Raw genomic sequence first — 26,642 nt, 5'->3', positions numbered from 1 at the left:
TGAGAAAGGGAGCCAGCCCAAGACCTACACATATGCACTGTTTCCCCTGGCCAAACAAGGTTCCTGACCCCAGAATTAACCCAGAGTTTCCCAGAAGACTAGGAGCTGCAGGGAGCCGCAATTAATGCTTTACTATCCACCAGCTTTTCCTTGGACCCAAGGAGGAGAAATTACAAAAAGATCACATCACACTCCTTTGATCTGATGATTTCCACACAGGCAAGTGCAGGGAAACACTAGTCTGAAGGAAGAAAATGCATTAAAAACACGTGCACAGGGACTTCCCTGGTGGAGCAGTGGTTAAGAATCCGCCTGCCGATGCAGGGGACCCGGGTTCGAGCCCTGGTCCAGGAAGATCCCACATGCCACGGAGCAACTAAGCCCGTGCACCAAAACTACTGAGCCTGTGCTCTAGAGCCCGCGAGCCACAACTACCGAAGCCCGCACGCATAGAGCCCGTGCTCCCCAACAAGAGAAGCCAAAAATAAATAATGAAATAAAGTTACGGGAAAAAAAAACACGTGCATAGCCCTTAGCTGTTTATAAAGTTCTTGAATGTGTGTGCCCCCTTCCGATTCTCACGTCTTTCCACTTTGCGGATAAGCAAGCGGAAGTTCAGAGCAGTTGAAGGACTTGCTCAAGGTGGCAGGTGATGGTGCAGAGAGGGAGCTACCTCGGTGCAACAACTTTCAGACAGTGTGCCACCCCGGTCCCGCACAGAGGTACACAGATGGTGGAGGAGACAGGACAGCACGAGTCATGATCACAACTCTGAGTGACAAATACAATGAGAGACGTGTGTTTGGGGACTGGATCTATTCAGAGGAGGGGGTCTGGGGCATGGGAAGGAGTTCTGGGTTAGGGAAGGCTTCACAGGGGAACTGGCACTCACCATCGTCCACGTTTACTGAGATTTTATGAAAGGACAGACTAAGGACCGCCACTGCCAACTCTGCCCTATTCGATACAATTAAACCATGAGCTTAAATGGTTCAAATTGATCCCATCATCTTACATTGCTATAGATTTCATCCAGTAGCTGAATTTGGGGGAGGAAAAGAAAAAGGACCCACACAAAACTTTCCCACTTGAAGACATTTTTATTTTGGTAAGGCACCAGAGTCCCTAGCAGGATGGGCCTGTCCTCCGCGGGGGCAATGGGGTGTTTGGGGGAGGATGGGGGCCCTGCCCTGGGGGGGCAGCTGGGGGATGAGGCAAAGGGCTCTGTGACAGTGATAGGTCACAAAGGGCTTTGTGACACTGATAGGTCACAAAGGGCATCAGAGGATAAATAGGCTGTGCCAGGTGGTTAGGTTGACAAAGTGGTTACTTCTCTCACTAGGACGGAAGTTCACCACAGCCTGTTGGGGAGATAAAAACCCAGAAGCAGAAGTGAGGTGAGGCGGAGGGGGAGCCTACCGTACCTCTCGACACACTTGAAGAGATTCAGCCTGGGCTCCAGGCGCCCTACAGCATCCCAACTGTGATCATCTGGGCCCCTACACACACCCCTGCCTCTGGGAGACCCGGAGGCAAACGTGGGGGCCTGTGGGGCGGGCTTGGAAGACCTGCCACAGGGCCGCGTGTGTGACGCAGGAGCATCGCAGCTCGCTCTTCTGCCAGTGAGGCCGAGGGAGGGAAGAGCCAGGGAGCCGCCTTAACCGCGCTGCCTGTCGTGATCAAAGACAGCCATGAGTGGGGACTCTCTGCTCCCGAATCACATGGCCCGGAGCAGCACCTGGGTGGACCTGTTCAACACCACCACGGGGAAGCTGCAGCAGCAACTGCACAAGGGCGAATACGACCATTTCAAGTATGCGCCGATATTCGAGAGCGACTTCATCCAGGTCACGAAGAGGGGAGAAGGGATTGACGTGCACAACTGGGGCGGCCTGGTGACCATGGGCATCACATCCACCAGCCCCGTCCTCCCGCTCCCAGACATCATGCTGCTGGCCCAACGGGCCACCGGCTGTGAAAAGCACGCCGAGTGCAGCCAGGCCACCAAGGGCAAGAGCCACAAGGCTGCAAAGACCTTAGAGCTCACCAGGCTCCTTCCCTTGGAGTTCGTGAGGATCTCCACTCAGAATCGTGAGAAACAACAGCTGCGCGTGAAGCTTGCCACTGGCCGCTGCTTCTACCTGCAGCTGTGTCCCCCTCTGGACCCGCGGGAAGACATCTTCGCCGAGTGGGAACAGCTGATTTACCTCCTGCGAACACCAGTGGACAGTGAAAGCAACACCTATGCCGTTCCCGTCTGGAACATGCCCTGCATGCCTGTGTTCGAGGAGGAGCAGGACGGGAGGAGACCGGCCGTGGAGGATTTCCAAGGAAAGGGGCATCAGGACCAGGTGAACGTCAGCAGCCTGCACACGTGCCCTGAGGTGGCCGGGGCCACGCCTGCAGCTTTTGCTGGGGGGCACGGAATCCAACTGGACTCCCACAAGCCCGATACCATGCCCGATGTGGCCACTGCAAAAGCAAAACCTACTACAGGGCTCGACAAAGCATCAGCATCGCAGTCAACGAGAAAAGTGGAGACAGCAGGGGTGGCAGGAGGCACCGCAGCGGGTGCTTTGAGCACGGCAGTGATCAAGTCTCTTGCCGCTGAAGAGCGGAGCACGGCCATAGCAGCCACAGCCAGCGACGGGCCCGGAGGAAGCAAAACCAACAGAGCCACTGGGGACACTGCCACAACATCCCTGAGGAGCGGGAAAACGGCGTTGGCAGGTGCTGAGAACAATTCAGAGTATGCTTCCAGCACGTCCACCAGCCTCTCCCCAGGGGCCGGCATGACTGTGGTCGGAGCAGAACCTACCAGCAAGACTGTCAAAGCAAGAGCCGACAAGAACGATGAGGGGACCCTCGTCTCAAGCTTGCCACAGGAAGGCAAAGTGAGCGAACAGGATGGCAGCTCACAGAGAGTGTCCCAGGCCCGCAAGGGAAGAAGGGAGAGGAGGGAGCACTGGGGAGAGGACAGAGCTCTGACGAGCCCCAAGCTCTGCAGTTCCGTGGAAAGCCACCACAAGGCAGCGGGGAGCAAGACAATCCCCAAAGCAGCTGGCCCGTGCTCAGGCGGCCGCAGAGCCACTAGAGAGGACCAAAAGGCCAAAGGCCATGGCAGCCCGGGGGGCAGCGAGCAGGGCGCTGCTCCCAAAGGCATCAGCCGTGCTCCTATCACCAGTGAGTCCAAGACCTCGCACAAATCGGGCAGGAGCTTATCTCCAGTGCATTCAGGTCCCACCACCAACATACTCAGCAGGATCAGCTCTTTCTTCAGGAATGTGAGAGCCAGACTTACAAAAAAGACAGTGGCCTCATCACGAAATAAACATGGGAGCATCCTGGCGGAGCCAGTGGAAGGGACCCGAGTGGAGGCCATGACAGAGACAGCAGAGAGTGGCCAGGGCCTGGAAATCACCGGTATGACATCTGAGACCATGGAGCCAGTGACCGTTGAAGCCCATCAATAGGACCTAGAGCTGGGAGCTGCAAAGGGGACCAGGGCTCTGGGAAATACCCCTGGAGAGCCCATTTCAGCTTCCTTACTGCAATTTAAATAAAAAAACATACAGTCTGAGAACGCAGGCAGTGTTTTGTCTGAATTTCTAGGTCCCGAAGCCCAGCCGTAGCCTCACAGTGGATTCTGTGATGTCAGCTGTGCCACAGTCTGAGACCCAGTGTCCAGGCAAGGGCAGCCCCACCTCACACGCATGCTCAGCGCCAACAGCACTGCTCCATCTGGCTTCCACTCCTTTCTGGCTTTGCCCCCCAGGGCCATGGCTCAAAGTCAGACTATGGTCTGGGAAGCTCTCCTTCACTATCCCACTATTCTTTTTTTCTTCTTTTTGCGGTACGCGGGCCACTCACTGTTGTGGCCTCTCCCGTCACGGAGCACAGGCTCTGGACACGCAGGCCCAGCGGCCATGGCTCACGGGCCCAGCCGCTCCGCAGCCTGTGGTATCTTCCAGGACCGGGGCACGAACTCATGTTCCCTGCATCCTCAGGTGGACTCTCAACCACTGCGCCAGCAGGGAATCCCCCCCCCCATTCTTTTTATAAACGCTTATTCCCCCTGAAGGTCTGTAAACAGAGCCAGAACAGGACTCATGTCCCCTCGGGCTATTCAGTGGACAGAAATAAGGGTGGCGGTATTAGCTAACAATCAGAACAGCAAGCACTCTCATCTAGACTTAGCCGTTCCCTGCCCAGGTATATACCCTGGAGAATCACACATGGTCTAAGAAACAACTCTGAGAATGTTTAGAGCAAAAATAACTTAACAGCACAACACGGGCAACAGCCCAAATTTCCATCAGCAGAATTCATAGAGCAGGATAGGATGAGATTGGAATATTCAATAGTGAAAAATAAATCAGCTACACACATTAGCATAGATCAACTTCTCATGGTTTTTAAAAACATCAAAAGAATGGGATACAGTTCCACTCATGGAACCATTCTGAAACAAGCTCAAACAACGGATTGCATAGGGTCCATGTTTAAAAAGACAGTAGCTAAACCTGAGGGAAGAGTCAACACAAAATGGAGGACAGTTTTCTCTAGGGTGGAAAGGCTAAGACAAGGAGGTTGATGGGGCTTCCCTGGTGGCGCAGTGGTTGGGAATCTGCCTGCTAATGCAGGGGACACGGGTTCGGGCCCTGGTCTGGGAGGATCCCACATGCTGCGGAGCGACTAGGCCCGTGAGCCACAACTTCTGAGCCTGCGCGTCTGGAGCCTGTGCTCCGCAAGAAGAGAGGCCGCGATAGTGAGAGGCCCACGCACCGCGATGAGGAGTGGCCCCCGCTTGCCACAACTAGAGAAAGCCCTTGCACGGAAATGAAGGCCCAACACAGCCCCCCAAAATTAATTAATTAATAAACTCCTACCCCCAACATCTTCTTTAAAAAAAAAAAAAAAAAGGAGGTTGACACAAGGCTGTTAGTGCTGCTGGGAATTGTTCTGTCTCTGAAGCAAGATGGTAGGTACACAGGTGTTGTAGTTTTCACATTTTACTAACTCTGAAATCAGGATGGTCCTACAATCACCGTGGCAGTTGTGATGAAGTTATTGGCCAATGCCTTTCCCTTTTAATCACTTGTATTTATGCACAAAAATGATGTCAGAAAGGCTTGGCATCTTTAAAGGACATTTATTTAAGGTAAAGTACAAGAACACTTGTTTGGTTATTAGGAAAAGAAGGAATGATATGCCCATTTTACAGATGAGAACACTGAGGCTCAGAGAAGGTAACCTGCTGCAGTCGCACAATGGGATCTTTGCAGAACAGTGATCCACCAGCCCACTTCTCTATGCAAAGCCCTGTCTGTTGTATGCGAAGGAAGCAAGCAAACAAGCCTGAGCTAGGACCAGCACAAGAACCCGTGGCACCACCATCCTTACCATCATGTTCCAACACTACAGAGATGAGCATCAATTTTACTAGATTGAGGGGAGGGAGAGGTGGGGGCCGGGAGCCGGTTTTCGAACTTCAGTGAGCTCACAGCTCTTAGCTGGCCTTATCTCGAGAGCATCCAGTCCACCCTTGAGCTGTGTCTGGCTCCCAGGCTTCTACCTCTAGCCTCTGGCATGACCCGGGCTGCGGCCAGAAACAGGCTCCCACCTGGAATTCCAGCGTTCACTCCTGGAACGTCCAGCATCCAGTCCTCCTCCAGCCACTAATTCAACTTTTGAATGCCCTGCTCACAAGGGTTTCTCCACACCAAATCTGCAGGAACTTTTTTCTTCTGGGGCTCCAAAACCAAATCCTTAAACCTCACATGAGGGAGAGTATTTGTTAGGTCAGAGCATCCTTGTTGATTGGACCTCCAGTTTGTGACTTCCACAGACCTCATCACGGGAGGCTGGGGAGAGGTCTCTTCGGTTGGTGGACGGAATGGTGGGCACTTGGTGGGGAGCACTGATGAGAAAGGGAGCCAGCCCAAGACCTACACATATGCACTGTTTCCCCTGGCCAAACAAGGTTCCTGACCCCAGAATTAACCCAGAGTTTCCCAGAAGACTAGGAGCTGCAGGGAGCCGCAATTAATGCTTTACTTTCCACCAGCTTTTCCTTGGACCCAAGGAGGAGAAATTACAAAAAGATCACATCACACTCCTTTGATCTGATGATTTCCACACAGGCAAGTGCAGGGAAACACTAGTCTGAAGGAAGAAAATGCATTAAAAACACGTGCACAGGGACTTCACTGGTGGCGCAGTGGTTAAGAATCCGCCTGCCGACGCAGGGGACCCGGGTTCGAGCCCTGGTCCAGGAAGATCCCACATGCCACGGAGCAACTAAGCCCGTGCGCCACAACTACTGAGCCTGTGCTCTAGAGCCCGCGAGCCACAACTACCGAAGCCCGCACGCCTAGAGCCCGTGCTCCCCAACAAGAGAAGCCAAAAATAAATAATAAAATAAATTTACGGGAAAAACAACACGTGCATAGCCCTTAGCTGTTTATAAAGTTCTTGAATGTGTGTGCCCCCTTCCGATTCTCACGTCTTTCCACTTTGCGGATAAGCAAGCGGAAGTTCAGAGCATTTGAAGGACTTGCTCAAGGTGGCAGGTGATGGTGCAGAGAGGGAGCTACCTCGGTGCAACAACTTTCAGACAGTGTGCCACCCCGGTCCCGCACAGAGGTACACAGATGGTGGAGGAGACAGGACAGCACGAGTCATGATCACAACTCTGAGTGACAAATACAATGAGAGACGTGTGTTTGGGGACTGGATCTATTCAGAGGAGGGGGTCTGGGGCATGGGAAGGAGTTCTGGGTTAGGGAAGGCTTCACAGGGGAACTGGCACTCACCATCGTCCACGTTTACTGAGATTTTATGAAAGGACAGACTAAGGACGGCCACTGCCAACTCTGCCCTATTCGATACAATTAAACCATGAGCTTAAATGGTTCAAATTGATCCCATCGTCTTACATTGCTATAGATTTCATCCAGTAGCTGAATTTGGGGGAGGAAAAGAAAAAGGACCCACACAAAACTTTCCCACTTGAAGACATTTTTATTTTGGTAACGCACCTGAGTCCCTGGCAGGATGGGCCTGTCCTCCGTGGGGGCAATGGGGTGTTTGGGAGAGGATGGGGGCCCTGCCCTGAGGGGGCAGCTGGGGGATGAGGCAAAGGGCTCTGTGACAGTGATAGGTCACAAAGGGCTTTGTGACACTGATAGGTCACAAAGGGCATCAGAGGATAAATAGGCTGTGCCAGGGGGTTAGGCTGACAAAGTGGTTACTTCTCTCACTAGGACGGAAGTTCACCACAGCCTCTTGGGGAGATAAAAACCCAGAAGCAGAAGTGAGGTGAGGCGGAGGGGGAGCCTACCGTACCTCTCGACACACTTGAAGAGATTCAGCCTGGGCTCCATGCACACTACAGGGTCCCAACTGTGATCATCTGTGCCCCTACCCACACCCCTGTCTCTGGGAGACCCGGATTCAAACGCGGGGGCCTGTGGGGCGGGCTTGGAAGACCTGCCACAGGGCCGCGTGTGTGATGCAGGAGCATCGCAGCTCGCTCTTCTGCCAGTGAGGCCGAGGGAGGGAAGAGCCAGGGAGCCGCCTTAACCGCGCTGCCTGTCGTGATCAAAGACAGCCATGAGTGGGGACTCTCTGCTCCCGTATCACACGGCCCGGAGCAGCACCTGGGTGGACCTGTTCAACACCACCACGGGGAAGCTGCAGCAGCAACTGCACAAGGGCGAATACGACCATTTCAAGTACGTGCCGATATTCGAGAGCGACTTCATCCAGGTCACGAAGAGGGGAGAAGCGATTGACGTGCACAACTGGGGCGGCCTGGTGACCATGGGCATCACATCCACCAGCCCCGTCCTCCCGCTCCCAGACATCATGCTGCTGGCCCAACGGGCCAACGGCTGTGAAAAGCATGCCGAGCGCAGCCAGGCCACCAAGGGCAAGAGCCACAATGCTGCAAAGACCTTAGAGCTCACCAGGCTCCTTCCCTTGGAGTTCGTGAGGATCTCCACTCACAATCGTGAGAAACAACAGCTGCGCGTGAAGCTTGCCACTGGCCGCTGCTTCTACCTGCAGCTGTGTCCCCATCTGGACGCGCGGGAAGACCTCTTCGCCGAGTGGGAACAGCTGATTTACCTCCTGCGACCACCAGTGGACAGTGAAAGCAACACCTATGCCGTTCCCGTCTGGGACATGCCCTGCATGCCTGTGTTCGAGGAGGAGCAGGACGGGAGGAGCCCGGCCGTGGAGGATTTCCAAGGAAAGGGGCATCAGGACCAGGTGAACGTCAGCAGCCTGCACACGTGCCCTGAGGTGCCCGGGGCCACGCCTGCAGCTTTTGCTGGGGGGCACAGTATCCAACTGGACTCCCACAAGCCCGATACCATGCCCGATGTGGCCACTGCAAAAGCAAAACCTACTACAGGGCTCGACAAAGCGTCAGCATCGCAGTCAACGAGAAAGGTGGAGACAGCAGGGGTGGCAGGAGGCACCGCAGCGGGTGCTTTGAGCACGGCAGTGATCAAGTCTCCTGCCGCTGAAGAGCGGAGCACGGCCATAGCAGCCATAGCCAGCGACGGGCCCGGAGGAAGCAAAACCAACAGAGCCACTGGGGACACTGCCACAACATCCCTGAGGAGCGGGAAAACGGCCTTGGCAGGTGCTGAGAACAATTCAGAGTATGCGTCCAGCACGTCCACCAGCCTCTCCCCAGGGGCCGGCATGACTGTGGTCGGAGCAGAACCTACCAGCAAGACTGTCAAAGCAAGAGCCGACAAGGACGATGAGGGGACCCTCGTCTCAAGCTTGCCACAGGAAGGCAAAGTGAGCGAACAGGATGGCAGCTCACAGAGAGTGTCCCAGGCCTGCAAGGGAAGAAGGGAGAGGAGGGAGCACTGGGGAGAGGACAGAGCTCTGACGAGCCCCAAGCTCTGCAGTTCCGTGGAAAGCCACCACAAGGCAGCCGGGAGCAAGACAATCCCCAAAGCAGCTGGCCCGTGCTCAGGCGGCCGCAGAGCCACTAGAGAGGACCAAAAGGCCAAAGGCCACGGCAGCCCGGGGGGCAGCGAGCAGGGCGCTGCTCCCAAAGGCATCAGCCGTGCTCCTATCACCAGTGAGTCCAAGACCTCACACAAATCGGGCAGGAGCTTATCTCCAGTGCGTTCAGGTCCCACCACCAACATACTCAGCAGGATCAGCTCTTTCTTCAGGAATGTGAGAGCCAGACTTACAAAAAAGACAGTGGCCTCATCACGAAATAAACATGGGAGCATCCTGGCGGAGCCAGTGGAAGGGACCCGAGTGGAGGCCATGACAGAGGCAGCAGAGAGTGGCCAGGGCCTGGAAATCACCGGTGTGACATCTGAGACCATGGAGCCAGTGACCGTTGAAGCCCATCAATAGGACCTAGAGCTGGGAGCTGCAAAGAGGACCAGGGCTCTGGGAAATACCCCTGGAGAGCCCATTTCAGCTTCCTTACTGCAATTTAAATAAAAAAACATACAGTCTGAGAACGCATGCAGTGTTTTGTCTGAATTTCTAGGTCCCGAAGCCCAGCCGTAGCCTCACAGTGGATTCTGTGATGTCAGCTGTGCCACAGTCTGAGACCCAGTGTCCAGGCAAGGGCAGCCCCACCTCACACGCATGCTCAGCGCCAACAGCACTGCTCCATCTGGCTTCCACTCCTTTCTGGCTTTGCACCCCAGGGCCATGGCTCAAAGTCAGACTATGGTCTTGGAAGCTCTCCTTCACTATCCCACTATTCTTTTTTTTTCTTTTTGCGGTACGCGGGCCACTCACTGTTGTGGCCTCTCCCGTCACGGAGCACAGGCTCCGGACACGCAGGCCCAGCGGCCATGGCTCACGGGCCCAGCCGCTCCGCAGCCTGTGGGATCATCCAGGACCGGGGCACGAACTCATGTTCCCTGCATCCTCAGGTGGACTCTCAACCACTGCGCCAGCAGGGAATCCCCCCCCCCTATTCTTTTTATAAACGCTTATTCCCCCTGAAGGTCTGTAAACAGAGCCAGAACAGGACTCATGTCCCCTCGGGCTATTCAGTGGACAGAAATAAGGGTGGCGGTATTAGCTAACAATCAGAACAGCAAGCACTCTCATCTAGACTTAGCCGTTCCCTGCCCAGGTATATACCCTGGAGAATCACACATGGTCTAAGAAACAACTCTGAGAATGTTTAGAGCAAAAATAACTTAACAGCACAACACGGGCAACAGCCCAAATTTCCATCAGCAGAATTCATACAGCAGGATAGGATGAGATTGGAATATTCAATAGTGAAAAATAAATGAGCTACACACATTAGCATAGATCAACTTCTCATGGTTTTTAAAAACATCAAAAGAATGGGATACAGTTCCACTCATGGAACCATTCTGAAACAAGCTCAAACAACGGATTGCATAGGGTCCATGTTTAAAAAGACGGTAGCTAAACCTGAGGGAAGAGTAAACACAAAATGGAGGACAGTTTTCTCTAGGGTGGAAAGGCTAAGTCAAGGATGTTGACACAAGGCTGTTAGTGCTGCTGGGAATTGTTCTGTCTCTGAAGCAAGATGGTAGGTACACAGGTGTTGTAGTTTTCACATTTTACTAACTCTGAAATCAGGATGGTCCTACAATCACCGTGGCAGTTGTGATGAAGTTATTGGCCAATGCCTTTCTCTTTTAATCACTTGTATTTATGCACAAAAATGATGTCAGAAAGGCTTGGCATCTTTAAAGGACATTTATTTAAGGTAAAGTACAAGAACACTTGTTTGGTTATTAGGAAAAGAAGGAACGATATGCCCATTTTACAGATGAGAACACTGAGGCTCAGAGAAGGTAACCTGCTGCAGTCGCACAATGGGATCTTTGCAGAACAGTGATCCACCAGCCCACTTCTCTATGCAAAGCCCTGTCTGTTATATGCGAAGGAAGCAAGCAAACAAGCCTGAGCTAGGACCAGCACAAGAACCCGTGGCACCACCATCCTTACCATCATGTTCCAACACTACAGAGATGAGCATCAATTTTACCAGATTGAGGGGAGGGAGGGGTGGGGGCCGGGAGCCGGTTTTCGAACTTCAGTGAGCTCACAGCTCTTAGCTGGCCTTATCTCGAGAGCATCCAGTCCACCCTTGAGCTGTGTCTGGCTCCCAGGCTTCTACCTCTAGCCTCTGGCATGACCCGGGCTGCGGCCAGAAACAGGCTCCCACCTGGAATTCCAGCGTTCACTCCTGGAACGTCCAGCATCCAGTCCTCCTCCAGCCACTAATTCAACTTTTGAATGCCCTGCTCACAAGGGTTTCTCCACACCAAATCTGCAGGAACTTTTTTCTTCTGGGGCTCCAAAACCAAATCCTTAAACCTCACATGAGGGAGAGTATTTGTTAGGTCAGAGCATCCTTGTTGATTGGACCTCCAGTTTGTGACTTCCACAGACCTCATCACGGGAGGCTGGGGAGAGGTCTCTTCGGTTGGTGGACGGAATGGTGGGCACTTGGTGGGGAGCACTGATGAGAAAGGGAGCCAGCCCAAGACCTACACATATGCACTGTTTCCCCTGGCCAAACAAGGTTCCTGACCCCAGAATTAACCCAGAGTTTCCCAGAAGACTAGGAGCTGCAGGGAGCCGCAATTAATGCTTTACTTTCCACCAGCTTTTCCTTGGACCCAAGGAGGAGAAATTACAAAAAGATCACATCACACTCCTTTGATCTGATGATTTCCACACAGGCAAGTGCAGGGAAACACTAGTCTGAAGGAAGAAAATGCATTAAAAACACGTGCACAGGGACTTCACTGGTGGCGCAGTGGTTAAGAATCCGCCTGCCGACGCAGGGGACCCGGGTTCGAGCCCTGGTCCAGGAAGATCCCACATGCCACGGAGCAACTAAGCCCGTGCGCCACAACTACTGAGCCTGTGCTCTAGAGCCCGCGAGCCACAACTACCGAAGCCCGCACGCCTAGAGCCCGTGCTCCCCAACAAGAGAAGCCAAAAATAAATAATAAAATAAATTTACGGGAAAAACAACACGTGCATAGCCCTTAGCTGTTTATAAAGTTCTTGAATGTGTGTGCCCCCTTCCGATTCTCACGTCTTTCCACTTTGCGGATAAGCAAGCAGAAATTCAGAGCATTTGAAGGACTTGCTCAAGGTGGCAGGTGATGGTGCAGAGAGGGAGCTACCTCGGTGCAACAACTTTCAGACAGTGTGCCACCCCGGTCCCGCACAGAGGTACACAGATGGTGGAGGAGACAGGACAGCACGAGTCATGATCACAACTCGGAGTGACAAATACAATGAGAGACGTGTGTTTGGGGACTGGATCTATTCAGAGGAGGGGGTCTGGGGCATGGGAAGGAGTTCTGGGTTAGGGAAGGCTTCACAGGGGAACTGGCACTCACCATCGTCCACGTTTACTGAGATTTTATGAAAGGACAGACTAAGGACCGCCACTGCCAACTCTGCCCTATTCGATACAATTAAACCATGAGCTTAAATGGTTCAAATTGATCCCATCGTCTTACATTGCTATAGATTTCATCCAGTAGCTGAATTTGGGGGAGGTAAAGAAAAAGGACCCACACAAAACTTTCCCACTTGAAGACATTTTTATTTTGGTAACGCACCTGAGTCCCTGGCAGGATGGGCCTGTCCTCCGCGGGGGCAATGGGGTGTATGGGAGAGGATGGGGGCCCTGAGCTGAGGGGGCAGCTGGGGGATGAGGCAAAGGGCTCTGTGACAGTGATAGGTCACAAAGGGCTTTGTGACACTGATAGGTCACAAAGGGCATCAGAGGATAAATAGGCTGTGCCAGGGGGTTAGGCTGACAAAGTGGTTACTTCTCTCACTAGGACGGAAGTTCACCACAGCCTCTTGGGGAGATAAAAACCCAGAAGCAGAAGTGAGGTGAGGCGGAGGGGGAGCCTACCGTACCTCTCGACACACTTGAAGAGATTCAGCCTGGGCTCCATGCACACTACAGGGTCCCAACTGTGATCATCTGTGCCCCTACCCACACCCCTGCCTCTGGGAGACCCGGAGGCAAACGTGGGGGCCTGTGGGGCGGGCTTGGAAGACCTGCCACAGGGCCGCGTGTGTGACGCAGGAGCATCGCAGCTCGCTCTTCTGCCAGTGAGGCCGAGGGAGGGAAGAGCCAGGGAGCCGCCTTAACCGCGCTGCCTGTCGTGATCAAAGACAGCCATGAGTGGGGACTCTCTGCTCCCGTATCACACGGCCCGGAGCAGCACTTGGGTGGACCTGTTCAACACCACCACGGGGAAGCTGCAGCAGCAACTGCACAAGGGCGAATACGACCATTTCAAGTACGTGCCGATATCCGAGAGCGACTTCATCCAGGTCACGAAGAGGGGAGAAGAGATTGACGTGCACAACTGGGGCGGCCTGGTGACCATGGGCATCACATCCACCAGCCCCGTCCTCCCGCTCCCAGACATCATGCTGCTGGCCCAACGGGCCACCGGCTGTGAAAAGCACGCCGAGCGCAGCCAGGCCACCAAGGGCAAGAGCCACAATGCTGCAAAGACCTTAGAGCTCACCAGGCTCCTTCCCTTGGAGTTCGTGAGGATCTCCACTCACAATCGTGAGAAACAACAGCTGCGCATGAAGCTTGCCACTGGCCGCTGCTTCTACCTGCAGCTGTGTCCCCCTCTGGACGCGCGGGAAGACCTCTTCGCCGAGTGGGAACAGCTGATTTACCTCCTGCGACCACCAGTGGACAGTGAAAGCAACACCTATGCCGTTCCCGTCTGGGACATGCCCTGCATGCCTGTGTTCGAGGAGGAGCAGGACGGGAGGAGCCCGGCCGTGGAGGATTTCCAAGGAAAGGGGCATCAGGACCAGGTGAACGTCAGCAGCCTGCACACGTGCCCTGAGGTGGCCGGGGCCACGCCTGCAGCTTTTGCTGGGGGGCACGGAATCCAACTGGACTCCCACAAGCCCGATACCATGCCCGATGTGGCCACTGCAAAAGCAAAACCTACTACAGGGCTCGACAAAGCATCAGCATCGCAGTCAACGAGAAAGGTGGAGACAGCAGGGGTGGCAGGAGGCACCGCAGCGGGTGCTTTGAGCACGGCAGTGATCAAGTCTCTTGCCGCTGAAGAGCGGAGCACGGCCATAGCAGCCACAGCCAGCGACGGGCCCGGAGGAAGCAAAACCAACAGAGCCACTGGGGACACTGCCACAACATCCCTGAGGAGCGGGAAAACGGCGTTGGCAGGTGCTGAGAACAATTCAGAGTATGCTTCCAGCACGTCCACCAGCCTCTCCCCAGGGGCCGGCATGACTGTGGTCGGAGCAGAACCTACCAGCAAGACTGTCAAAGGAAGAGCCGACAAGAACGATGAGGGGACCCTCGTCTCAAGCTTGCCACAGGAAGGCAAAGTGAGCGAACAGGATGGCAGCTCACAGAGAGTGTCCCAGGCCCGCAAGGGAAGAAGGGAGAGGAGGGAGCACTGGGGAGAGGACAGAGCTCTGACGAGCCCCAAGCTCTGCAGTTCCGTGGAAAGCCACCACAAGGCAGCGGGGAGCAAGACAATCCCCAAAGCAGCTGGCCCGTGCTCAGGCGGCCGCAGAGCCACTAGAGAGGACCAAAAGGCCAAAGGCCATGGCAGCCCGGGGGGCAGCGAGCAGGGCGCTGCTCCCAAAGGCATCAGCCGTGCTCCTATCACCAGTGAGTCCAAGACCTCGCACAAATCGGGCAGGAGCTTATCTCCAGTGCATTCAGGTCCCACCACCAACATACTCAGCAGGATCAGCTCTTTCTTCAGGAATGTGAGAGCCAGACTTACAAAAAAGACAGTGGCCTCATCACGAAATAAACATGGGAGCATCCTGGCGGAGCCAGTGGAAGGGACCCGAGTGGAGGCCATGACAGAGACAGCAGAGAGTGGCCAGGTCCTGGAAATCACCGGTATGACATCTGAGACCATGGAGCCAGTGACCGTTGAAGCCCATCAATAGGACCTAGAGCTGGGAGCTGCAAAGGGGACCAGGGCTCTGGGAAATACCCCTGGAGAGCCCATTTCAGCTTCCTTACTGCAATTTAAATAAAAAAACATACAGTCTGAGAACGCAGGCAGTGTTTTGTCTGAATTTCTAGGTCCCGAAGCCCAGCCGTAGCCTCACAGTGGATTCTGTGATGTCAGCTGTGCCACAGTCTGAGACCCAGTGTCCAGGCAAGGGCAGCCCCACCTCACACGCATGCTCAGCGCCAACAGCACTGCTCCATCTGGCTTCCACTCCTTTCTGGCTTTGCCCCCCAGGGCCATGGCTCAAAGTCAGACTATGGTCTGGGAAGCTCTCCTTCACTCTCCCGCTATTCTTTTTTTTTTTTTTTTTTTTTTTTTTCGGTACGTGGGCCACTCACTGTTGTGGCCTCTCCCGTCACGGAGCACAGGCTCCGGACGCGCAGGCCCAGCGGCCATGGCTCATGGGCCCAGCCGCTCCGCGGCCTGTGGTATCTTCCAGGACCGGGGCACGAACTCATGTTCCCTGCATCTTCAGGTGGACTCTCAACCACTGCGCCACCAGGGAAACACCCCCCTATTCTTTTTATAAACGCTTATTCCCCCTGAAGGTCTGTAAACAGAGCCAGAACAGGACTCATGTCCCCTCGGGCTATTCAGTGGACAGAAATAAGGGTGGCAGTATTAGCTAGCAATCAGAACAGCAAGCACTCTCATTTAGACTTAGCCATTCCCTGCCCAGGTATATACCCTGGAGAAACACACATGGTCTAAGAAACAACTTTGAGAATGTTTAGAGCAAAAATAACTTAACAGCACAACACGGGCAACAGCCCAAATTTCCATCAGCAGAATTCATACAGCAGGATAGGATGAGATTGGAATATTCAATAGTGAAAAATAAATGAGCTACACACATTAGCATAGATCAACTTCTCATGGTTTTTAAAAACATCAGAAGAATGGGATACAGTTCCACTCATGGAACCATTCTGAAACAAGCTCAAACAACGGATTGCATAGGGTCCATGTTTAAAAAAACGGTAGCTAAACCTGAGGGAAGAGTCAACGCAAAATGGAGGACAGTTTTCTCTAGGGTGGAAAGGCTAAGTCAAGGAGGTTGACACAAGGCTGTTAGTGCTGCTGGGAATTGTTCTGTCTCTGAAGCAAGATGGTAGGTACACAGGTGTTGTAGTTTTCACATTTTACTAACTCTGAAATCAGGATGGTCCTACAATCACCGTGGCAGTTGTGATGAAGTTATTGGCCAATGCCTTTCTCTTTTAATCACTTGTATTTATGCACAAAAATGATGTCAGAAAGGCTTGGCATCTTTAAAGGACATTTATTTAAGGTAAAGTACAAGAACACTTTTTTGGTTATTAGGAAAAGAAGGAACGATATGCCTATTTTACAGATGAGAACACTGAGGCTCAGAGAAGGTAACCTGCTGCAGTCGCACAATGGGATCTTTGCAGAACAGTGATCCACCAGCCCACTTCTCTATGCAAAGCCCTGTCTGTAGTATGCGAAGGAAGCAAGCAAACAAGCCTGAGCTAGGACCAGCACAAGAACCCGCGGCACCACCATCCTTACCATCATGTTCCAACACTACAGAGATGAGCATCAATTTTACTAGATTGAGGGGAGGGAGGGGTGGGGGCCGGGAGCCGGTTTTCGAACTTCAGTGAGCTCACAGCTCTTAGCTGGCCTTATCTCGAGAGCATCCAGTCCACCCTTGAGCTGTGTCTGGCTCCCAGGCTTCTACCTCTAGCCTCTGGCATGACCCGGGCTGCGGCCAGAAACAGGCTCCCACCTGGAATTCCAGCGTTCACTCCTGGAACGTCCAGCATCCAGTCCTCCTCCAGCCACTAATTCAACTTTTGAATGCCCTGCTCACAAGGGTTTCTCCACACCAAATCTGCAGGAACTTTTTTCTTCTGGGGCTCCAAAACCAAATCCTTAAACCTCACATGAGGGAGAGTATTTGTTAGGTCAGAGCATCCTTGTTGATTGGACCTCCAGTTTGTGACTTCCACAGACCTCATCACGGGAGGCTGGGGAGAGGTCTCTTCTGTTGGTGGACGGAATGGTGGGCACTTGGTGGGGAGCACTGATGAGAAAGGGAGCCAGCCCAAGACCTACACATATGCACTGTTTCCCCTGGCCAAACAAGGTTCCTGACCCCAGAATTAACCCAGAGTTTCCCAGAAGACTAGGAGCTGCAGGGAGCCGCAATTAATGCTTTACTCTCCACCAGCTTTTCCTTGGACCCAAGGAGGAGAAATTACAAAAAGATCACATCACACTCCTTTGATCTGATGATTTCCACACAGGCAAGTGCAGGGAAACACTAGTCTGAAGGAAGAAAATGCATTAAAAACACGTGCACAGGGACTTCCCTGGTGGAGCAGTGGTTAAGAATCCGCCTGCCGACGCAGGGGACCCGGGTTCGAGCCCTGGTCCAGGAAGATCCCACATGCCACGAAGCAACTAAGCCCGTGCACCAAAACTACTGAGCCTGTGCTCTAGAGCCTGGAGCCACAACTACCGAAGCCCGCACGCCTAGAGCCCGTGCTCCCCAACAAGAGAAGCCAAAAATAAATAATGAAATAAAGTTACGGGAAAAAAAACACGTGCATAGCCCTTAGCTGTTTATAAAGTTCTTGAATGTGTGTGCCCCCTTCCGATTCTCACGTCTTTCCACTTTGCGGATAAGCAAGCGGAAGTTCAGAGCATTTGAAGGACTTGCTCAAGGTGGCAGGTGATGGTGCAGAGAGGGAGCTACCTCGGTGCAACAACTTTCAGACAGTGTGCCACCCCGGTCCCGCACAGAGGTACACAGATGGTGGAGGAGACAGGACAGCACGAGTCATGATCACAACTCTGAGTGACAAATACAATGAGAGACGTGTGTTTGGGGACTGGATCTATTCAGAGGAGGGGGTCTGGGGCATGGGAAGGAGTTCTGGGTTAGGGAAGGCTTCACAGGGGAACTGGCACTCACCATCGTCCACGTTTACTGAGATTTTATGAAAGGACAGACTAAGGACCGCCACTGCCAACTCTGCCCTATTCGATACAATTAAACCATGAGCTTAAATGGTTCAAATTGATCCCATCGTCTTACATTGCTATAGATTTCATCCAGTAGCTGAATGTGGGGGAGGAAAAGAAAAAGGACCCACACAAAACTTTCCCACTTGAAGACATTTTTATTTTGGTAACACACCTGAGTCCCTGGCAGGATGGGCCTGTCCTCCGCGGGGGCAATGGGGTGTTTGGGAGAGGATGGGGGCCCTGCCCTGAGGGGGCAGCTGGGGGATGAGGCAAAGGGCTCTGTGACAGTGATAGGTCACAAAGGGCTTTGTGACACTGATAGGTCACAAAGGGCATCAGAGGATAAATAGGCTGTGCCAGGGGGTTAGGCTGACAAAGTGGTTACTTCTCTCACTAGGACGGAAGTTCACCACAGCCTCTTGGGGAGATAAAAACCCAGAAGCAGAAGTGAGGTGAGGCGGAGGGGGAGCCTACCGTACCTCTCGACACACTTGAAGAGATTCAGCCTGGGCTCCATGCACACTCCAGGGTCCCAACTGTGATCATCTGTGCCCCTACCCACACCCCTGCCTCTGGGAGACCCGGATTCAAACGCGGGGGCCTGTGGGGCGGGCTTGGAAGACCTGCCACAGGGCCGCGTGTGTGACGCAGGAGCATCGTAGCTCGCTCTTCTGCCAGTGAGGCCGAGGGAGGGAAGAGCCAGGGAGCCGCCTTAACCGCGCTGCCTGTCGTGATCAAAGACAGCCATGAGTGGGGACTCTCTGCTCCCGTATCACACGGCCCGGAGCAGCACCTGGGTGGACCTGTTCAACACCACCACGGGGAAGCTGCAGCAGCAACTGCACAAGGGCGAATACGACCATTTCAAGTACGTGCCGATATTCGAGAGCGACTTCATCCAGGTCACGAAGAGGGGAGAAGCGATTGACGTGCACAACTGGGGCGGCCTGGTGACCATGGGCATCACATCCACCAGCCCCGTCCTCCCGCTCCCAGACATCATGCTGCTGGCCCAACGGGCCACCGGCTGTGAAAAGAACGCCGAGCGCAGCCAGGCCACCAAGGGCAAGAGCCACAATGCTGCAAAGACCTTAGAGCTCACCAGGCTCCTTCCCTTGGAGTTCGTGAGGATCTCCACTCACAATCGTGAGAAACAACAGCTGCGCGTGAAGCTTGCCACTGGCCGCTGCTTCTACCTGCAGCTGTGTCCCCCTCTGGACGCGCGGGAAGACCTCTTCGCCGAGTGGGAACAGCTGATTTACCTCCTGCGACCACCAGTGGACAGTGAAAGCAACACCTATGCCGTTCCCGTCTGGGACATGCCCTGCATGCCTGTGTTCGAGGAGGAGCAGGACGGGAGGAGCCCGGCCGTGGAGGATTTCCAAGGAAAGGGGCATCAGGACCAGGTGAACGTCAGCAGCCTGCACACGTGCCCTGAGGTGGCCGGGGCCACGCCTGCAGCTTTTGCTGGGGGGCACGGAATCCAACTGGACTCCCACAAGCCCGATACCATGCCCGATGTGGCCACTGCGTAAGCAAAACCTACTACAGGGCTCGACAAAGCGTCAGCATCGCAGTCAACGAGAAAGGTGGAGACAGCAGGGGTGGCAGGAGGCACCGCAGCGGGTGCTTTGAGCACGGCAGTGATCAAGTCTCCTGCCGCTGAAGAGCGGAGCACGGCCATAGCAGCCACAGCCAGCGACGGGCCCGGAGGAAGCAAAACCAACAGAGCCACTGGGGACACTGCCACAACATCCCTGAGGAGCGGGAAAACGACGTTGGCAGGTGCTGAGAACAATTCAGAGTATGCTTCCAGCACGTCCACCAGCCTCTCCCCAGGGGCCGGCATGACTGTGGTCGGAGCAGAACCTACCAGCAAGACTGTCAAAGCAAGAGCCGACAAGGACGATGAGGGGACCCTCGTCTCAAGCTTGACACAGGAAGGCAAAGTGAGCGAACAGGATGGCAGCTCACAGAGAGTGTCCCAGGCCCGCAAGGGAAGAAGGGAGAGGAGGGAGCACTGGGGAGAGGACAGAGCTCTGACGAGCCCCAAGCTCTGCAGTTCCGTGGAAAGCCACCACAAGGCAGCGGGGAGCAAGACAATCCCCAAAGCAGCTGGCCCGTGCTCAGGCGGCCGCAGAGCCACTAGAGAGGACCAAAAGGCCAAAGGCCATGGCAGCCCGGGGGGCAGCGAGCAGGGCGCTGCTCCCAAAGGCATCAGCCGTGCTCCTATCACCAGTGAGTCCAAGACCTCGCACAAATCGGGCAGGAGCTTATCTCCAGTGCATTCAGGTCCCACCACCAACATACTCAGCAGGATCAGCTCTTTCTTCAGGAATGTGAGAGCCAGACTTACAAAAAAGACAGTGGCCTCATCACGAAATAAACATGGGAGCATCCTGGCGGAGCCAGTGGAAGGGACCCGAGTGGAGGCCATGACAGAGACAGCAGAGAGTGGCCAGGGCTTGGAAATCACCGGTGTGACATCTGAGACCATGGAGCCAGTGACCGTTGAAGCCCATCAATAGGACCTAGAGCTGGGAGCTGCAAAGGGGACCAGGGCTCTGGGAAATACCCCTGGAGAGCCCATTTCAGCTTCCTTACTGCAATTTAAATAAAAAAATATACAGTCTGAGAACGCAGGCAGTGTTTTGTCTGAATTTCTAGGTCCCGAAGCCCAGCCGTAGCCTCACAGTGGATTCTGTGATGTCAGCTGTGCCACAGTCTGAGACCCAGTGTCCAGGCAAGGGCAGCCCCACCTCACACGCATGCTCAGCGCCAACAGCACTGCTCCATCTGGCTTCCACTCCTTTCTGGCTTTGCCCCCCAGGGCCATGGCTCAAAGTCAGACTATGGTCTGGGAAGCTCTCCTTCACTCTCCCGCTATTCTTTTTTTTTTTTTTTTTTTTTTTTTTGCGGTACGTGGGCCAATCACTGTTGTGGCCTCTCCCGTCACGGAGCACAGGCTCCGGACGCGCAGGCCCAGCGGCCATGGCTCATGGGCCCAGCCGCTCCGCGGCCTGTGGTATCTTCCAGGACCGGGGCACGAACTCATGTTCCCTGCATCTTCAGGTGGACTCTCAACCACTGCGCCACCAGGGAAACCCCCCCTATTCTTTTTATCAACGCTTATTCCCCCTGAAGGTCTGTAAACAGAGCCAGAACAGGACTCATGTCCCCTCGGGCTATTCAGTGGACAGAAATAAGGGCGGCAGTATTAGCTAGCAATCAGAACAGCAAGCACTCTCATCTAGACTTAGCCGTTCCCTGCCCAGGTATATACCCTGGAGAAACACACATGGTCTAAGAAACAACTCTGAGAATGTTTAGAGCAAAAATAACTTAACAGCACAACACGGGCAACAGCCCAAATTTCCATCAGCAGAATTCATACAGCAGGATAGGATGAGATTGGAATATTCAATAGTGAAAAATAAATGAGCTACACACATTAGCATAGATCAACTTCTCATGGTTTTTAAAAACATCAGAAGAATGGGATACAGTTCCACTCATGGAACCATTCTGAAACAAGCTCAAACAACGGATTGCATAGGGTCCATGTTTAAAAAAACGGTAGCTAAACCTGAGGGAAGAGTCAACGCAAAATGGAGGACAGTTTTCTCTAGGGTGGAAAGGCTAAGTCAAGGAGGTTGACACAAGGCTGTTAGTGCTGCTGGGAATTGTTCTGTCTCTGAAGCAAGATGGTAGGTACACAGGTGTTGTAGTTTTCACATTTTACTAACTCTGAAATCAGGATGGTCCTACAATCACCGTGGCAGTTGTGATGAAGTTATTGGCCAATGCCTTTCTCTTTTAATCACTTGTATTTATGCACAAAAATGATGTTAGAAAGGCTTGGCATCTTTAAAGGACATTTATTTAAGGTAAAGTACAAGAACACTTGTTTGGTTATTAGGAAAAGAAGGAACGATATGCCCATTTTACAGATGAGAACACTGAGGCTCAGAGAAGGTAACCTGCTGCAGTCGCACAATGGGATCTTTGCAGAACAGTGATCCACCAGCCCACTTCTCTATGCAAAGCCCTGTCTGTAGTATGCGAAGGAAGCAAGCAAACAAGCCTGAGCTAGGACCAGCACAAGAACCCGCGGCACCACCATCCTTACCATCATGTTCCAACACTACAGAGATGAGCATCAATTTTACTAGATTGAGGGGAGGGAGGGGTGGGTGCCGGGAGCCGGTTTTCGAACTTCAGTGAGCTCACAGCTCTTAGCTGGCCTTATCTCGAGAGCATCCAGTCCACCCTTGAGCTGTGTCTGGCTCCCAGGCTTCTACCTCTAGCCTCTGGCATGACCCGGGCTGCGGCCAGAAACAGGCTCCCACCTGGAATTCCAGCGTTCACTCCTGGAACGTCCAGCATCCAGTCCTCCTCCAGCCACTAATTCAACTTTTGAATGCCCTGCTCACAAGGGTTTCTCCACACCAAATCTGCAGGAACTTTTTTCTTCTGGGGCTCCAAAACCAAATCCTTAAACCTCACATGAGGGAGAGTATTTGTTAGGTCAGAGCATCCTTGTTGATTGGACCTCCAGTTTGTGACTTCCACAGACCTCATCACGGGAGGCTGGGGAGAGGTCTCTTCTGTTGGTGGACGGAATGGTGGGCACTTGGTGGGGAGCACTGATGAGAAAGGGAGCCAGCCCAAGACCTACACATATGCACTGTTTCCCCTGGCCAAACAAGGTTCCTGACCCCAGAATTAACCCAGAGTTTCCCAGAAGACTAGGAGCTGCAGGGAGCCGCAATTAATGCTTTACTTTCCACCAGCTTTTCCTTGGACCCAAGGAGGAGAAATTACAAAAAGATCACATCACACTCCTTTGATCTGATGATTTCCACACAGGCAAGTGCAGGGAAACACTAGTCTGAAGGAAGAAAATGCATTAAAAACACGTGCACAGGGACTTCACTGGTGGCGCAGTGGTTAAGGATCCGCCTGCCGACGCAGGGGACCCGGGTTCGAGCCCTGGTCCAGGAAGATCCCACATGCCACGGAGCAACTAAACCCGTGCGCCACAACTACTGAGCCTGTGCTCTAGAGCCCGCGAGCCACAACTACCGTAGCCCGAACGCCTAGAGCCCGTGCTCCCCAACAAGAGAAGCCAAAAATAAATAATAAAATAAATTTACGGGAAAAACAACACGTGCATAGCCCTTAGCTGTTTATAAAGTTCTTGAATGTGTGTGCCCCCTTCCGATTCTCACGTCTTTCCACTTTGCGGATAAGCAAGCAGAAATTCAGAGCATTTGAAGGACTTGCTCAAGGTGGCAGGTGATGGTGCAGAGAGGGAGCTACCTCGGTGCAACAACTTTCAGACAGTGTGCCACCCCGGTCCCGCACAGAGGTACACAGATGGTGGAGGAGACAGGACAGCACGAGTCATGATCACAACTCTGAGTGACAAATACAATGAGAGACGTGTGTTTGGGGACTGGATCTATTCAGAGGAGGGGGTCTGGGGCATGGGAAGGAGTTCTGGGTTAGGGAAGGCTTCACAGGGGAACTGGCACTCACCATCGTCCACGTTTACTGAGATTTTATGAAAGGACAGACTAAGGACCGCCACTGCCAACTCTGCCCTATTCGATACAATTAAACCATGAGCTTAAATGGTTCAAATTGATCCCATCGTCTTACATTGCTATAGATTTCATCCAGTAGCTGAATTTGGGGGAGGTAAAGAAAAAGGACCCACACAAAACTTTCCCACTTGAAGACATTTTTATTTTGGTAACGCACCTGAGTCCCTGGCAGGATGGGCCTGTCCTCCGCGGGGGCAATGGGGTGTTTGGGAGAGGATGGGGGCCCTGCCCTGAGGGGGCAGCTGGGGGATGAGGCAAAGGGCTCTGTGACAGTGATAGGTCACAAAGGGCTTTGTGACACTGATAGGTCACAAAGGGCATCAGAGGATAAATAGGCTGTGCCAGGGGGTTAGGCTGACAAAGTGGTTACTTCTCTCACTAGGACGGAAGTTCACCACAGCCTCTTGGGGAGATAAAAACCCAGAAGCAGAAGTGAGGTGAGGCGGAGGGGGAGCCTACCGTACCTCTCGACACACTTGAAGTGATTCAGCCTGGGCTCCATGCACACTCCAGTGTCCCAACTGTGATCATCTGTGCCCCTACCCACACCCCTGCCTCTGGGAGACCCGGATTCAAACGCGGGGGCCTGTGGGGCGGGCTTGGAAGACCTGCCACAGGGCCGCGTGTGTGACGCAGGAGCATCGCAGCTCGCTCTTCTGCCAGTGAGGCCGAGGGAGGGAAGAGCCAGGGAGCCGCCTTAACCGCGCTGCCTGTCGTGATCAAAGACAGCCATGAGTGGGGACTCTCTGCTCCCGTATCACACGGCCCGGAGCAGCACCTGGGTGGACCTGTTCAACACCACCACGGGGCAGCTGCAGCAGCAACTGCACAAGGGCGAATACGACCATTTCAAGTACGTGCCGATATTCGAGAGCGACTTCATCCAGGTCACGAAGAGGGGAGAAGCGATTGACGTTCACAACTGGGGCGGCCTGGTGACCATGGGCATCACATCCACCAGCCCCGTCCTCCCGCTCCCAGACATCATGCTGCTGGCCCAACGGGCCACCGGCTGTGAAAAGCACGCCGAGCGCAGCCAGGCCACCAAGGGCAAGAGCCACAAGGCTGCAAAGACCTTAGAGCTCACCAGGCTCCTTCCCTTGGAGTTCGTGAGGATCTCCACTCACAATCGTGAGAAACAACAGCTGCGCGTGAAGCTTGCCACTGGCCGCTGCTTCTACCTGCAGCTGTGTCCCCCTCTGGACGCGCGGGAAGACCTCTTCGCCGAGTGGGAACAGCTGATTTACCTCCTGCGACCACCAGTGGACAGTGAAAGCAACACCTATGCCGTTCCCGTCTGGGACATGCCCTGCATGCCTGTGTTCGAGGAGGAGCAGGACGGGAGGAGCCCGGCCGTGGAGGATTTCCAAGGAAAGGGGCATCAGGACCAGGTGAACGTCAGCAGCCTGCACACGTGCCCTGAGGTGGCCGGGGCCACGCCTGCAGCTTTTGCTGGGGGGCACGGAATCCAACTGGACTCCCACAAGCCCGATACCATGCCCGATGTGGCCTCTGCGAAAGCAAAACCTACTACAGGGCTCGACAAAGCGTCAGCATCGCAGTCAACGAGAAAGGTGGAGACTGCAGGGGTGGCAGGAGGCACCACAGCGGGTGCTTTGAGCACGGCAGTGATCAAGTCTCCTGCCGCTGAAGAGCGGAGCACGGCCATAGCAGCCACAGCCAGCGACGGGCCCGGAGGAAGCAAAACCAACAGAACCACTGGGGACACTGCCACAACATCCCTGAGGAGCGGGAAAACGGCGTTGGCAGGTGCTGAGAACAATTCAGAGTATGCTTCCAGCACGTCCACCAGCCTCTCCCCAGGGGCCGGCATGACTGTGGTCGGAGCAGAACCTACCAGCAAGACTGTCAAAGCAAGAGCCGACAAGGACGATGAGGGGACCCTCGTCTCAAGCTTGCCACAGGAAGGCAAAGTGAGCGAACAGGATGGCAGCTCACAGAGAGTGTCCCAGGCCCGCAAGGGAAGAAGGGAGAGGAGGGAGCACTGGGGAGAGGACAGAGCTCTGACGAGCCCCAAGCTCTGCAGTTCCGTGGAAAGCCACCACAAGGCAGCGGGGAGCAAGACAATCCCCAAAGCAGCTGGCCCGTGCTCAGGCGGCCGCAGAGCCACTAGAGAGAACCAAAAGGCCAAAGGCCATGGCAGCCCGGGGGGCAGCGAGCAGGGCGCTGCTCCCAAAGGCATCAGCCGTGCTCCTATCACCAGTGAGTCCAAGACCTCGCACAAATCGGGCAGGAGCTTATCTCCAGTGCATTCAGGTCCCACCACCAACATACTCAGCAGGATCAGCTCTTTCTTCAGGAATGTGAGAGCCAGACTTACAAAAAAGACAGTGGCCTCATCACGAAATAAACATGGGAGCATCCTGGCGGAGCCAGTGGAAGGGACCCGAGTGGAGGCCATGACAGAGACAGCAGAGAGTGGCCAGGGCTTGGAAATCACCGGTGTGACATCTGAGACCATGGAGCCAGTGACCGTTGAAGCCCATCAATAGGACCTAGAGCTGGGAGCTGCAAAGGGGACCAGGGCTCTGGGAAATACCCCTGGAGAGCCAATTTCAGCTTCCTTACTGCAATTTAAATAAAAAAACATACAGTCTGAGAACGCAGGCAGTGTTTTGTCTGAATTTCTAGGTCCCGAAGCCCAGCCGTAGCCTCACAGTGGATTCTGTGATGTCAGCTGTGCCACAGTCTGAGACCCAGTGTCCAGGCAAGGGCAGCCCCACCTCACACGCATGCTCAGCGCCAACAGCACTGCTCCATCTGGCTTCCACTCCTTTCTGGCTTTGCCCCCCAGGGCCATGGCTCAAAGTCAGACTATGGTCTGGGAAGCTCTCCTTCACTCTCCCGCTATTCTTTTTTTTTTTTTTTTTTTTTTTTGCGGTACGTGGGCCAATCACTGTTGTGGCCTCTCCCGTCACGGAGCACAGGCTCCGGACGCGCAGGCCCAGCGGCCATGGCTCATGGG

General features: G+C 54.0%; 2 protein-coding genes across 2 annotated transcripts in view; both read left to right on the top strand.

Moving 5' to 3' along the window:
* Positions 1 to 1,691: 1,691 nt before the first annotated feature.
* Positions 1,692 to 24,391, top strand: LOC309801691 (Golgi-associated RAB2 interactor protein 4-like; the record flags this gene model as incomplete). Its single annotated transcript, XM_082646764.1, has 2 exons — positions 1,692 to 2,357; positions 24,386 to 24,391. The coding sequence occupies 2 exons, from the start codon at positions 1,692 to 1,694 to the stop codon at positions 24,389 to 24,391; spliced, it is 672 nt and encodes a 223-aa protein (XP_082502890.1).
* The window catches only part of LOC309801690 (Golgi-associated RAB2 interactor protein 4-like), a gene marked incomplete at both ends in the record, with an annotated part of 50,630 nt that continues 48,375 nt past the window's right edge, over positions 24,388 to 26,642 (top strand). The window contains one exon of the mRNA XM_082646763.1: positions 24,388 to 25,205. Coding sequence (XP_082502889.1) covers positions 24,388 to 25,205 — 818 coding nt within the window. The remainder of the gene's footprint in view (positions 25,206 to 26,642) is intronic.

The sequence above is a fragment of the Mesoplodon mirus genome (assembly GCF_964341445.2).
Source record: "Mesoplodon mirus genome assembly, contig: SUPER_3_unloc_2, whole genome shotgun sequence".
NCBI classification, from domain to species: Eukaryota; Metazoa; Chordata; class Mammalia; order Artiodactyla; family Ziphiidae; genus Mesoplodon; species Mesoplodon mirus.
This window is presented reverse-complemented; position numbering and strand designations above follow the sequence as displayed.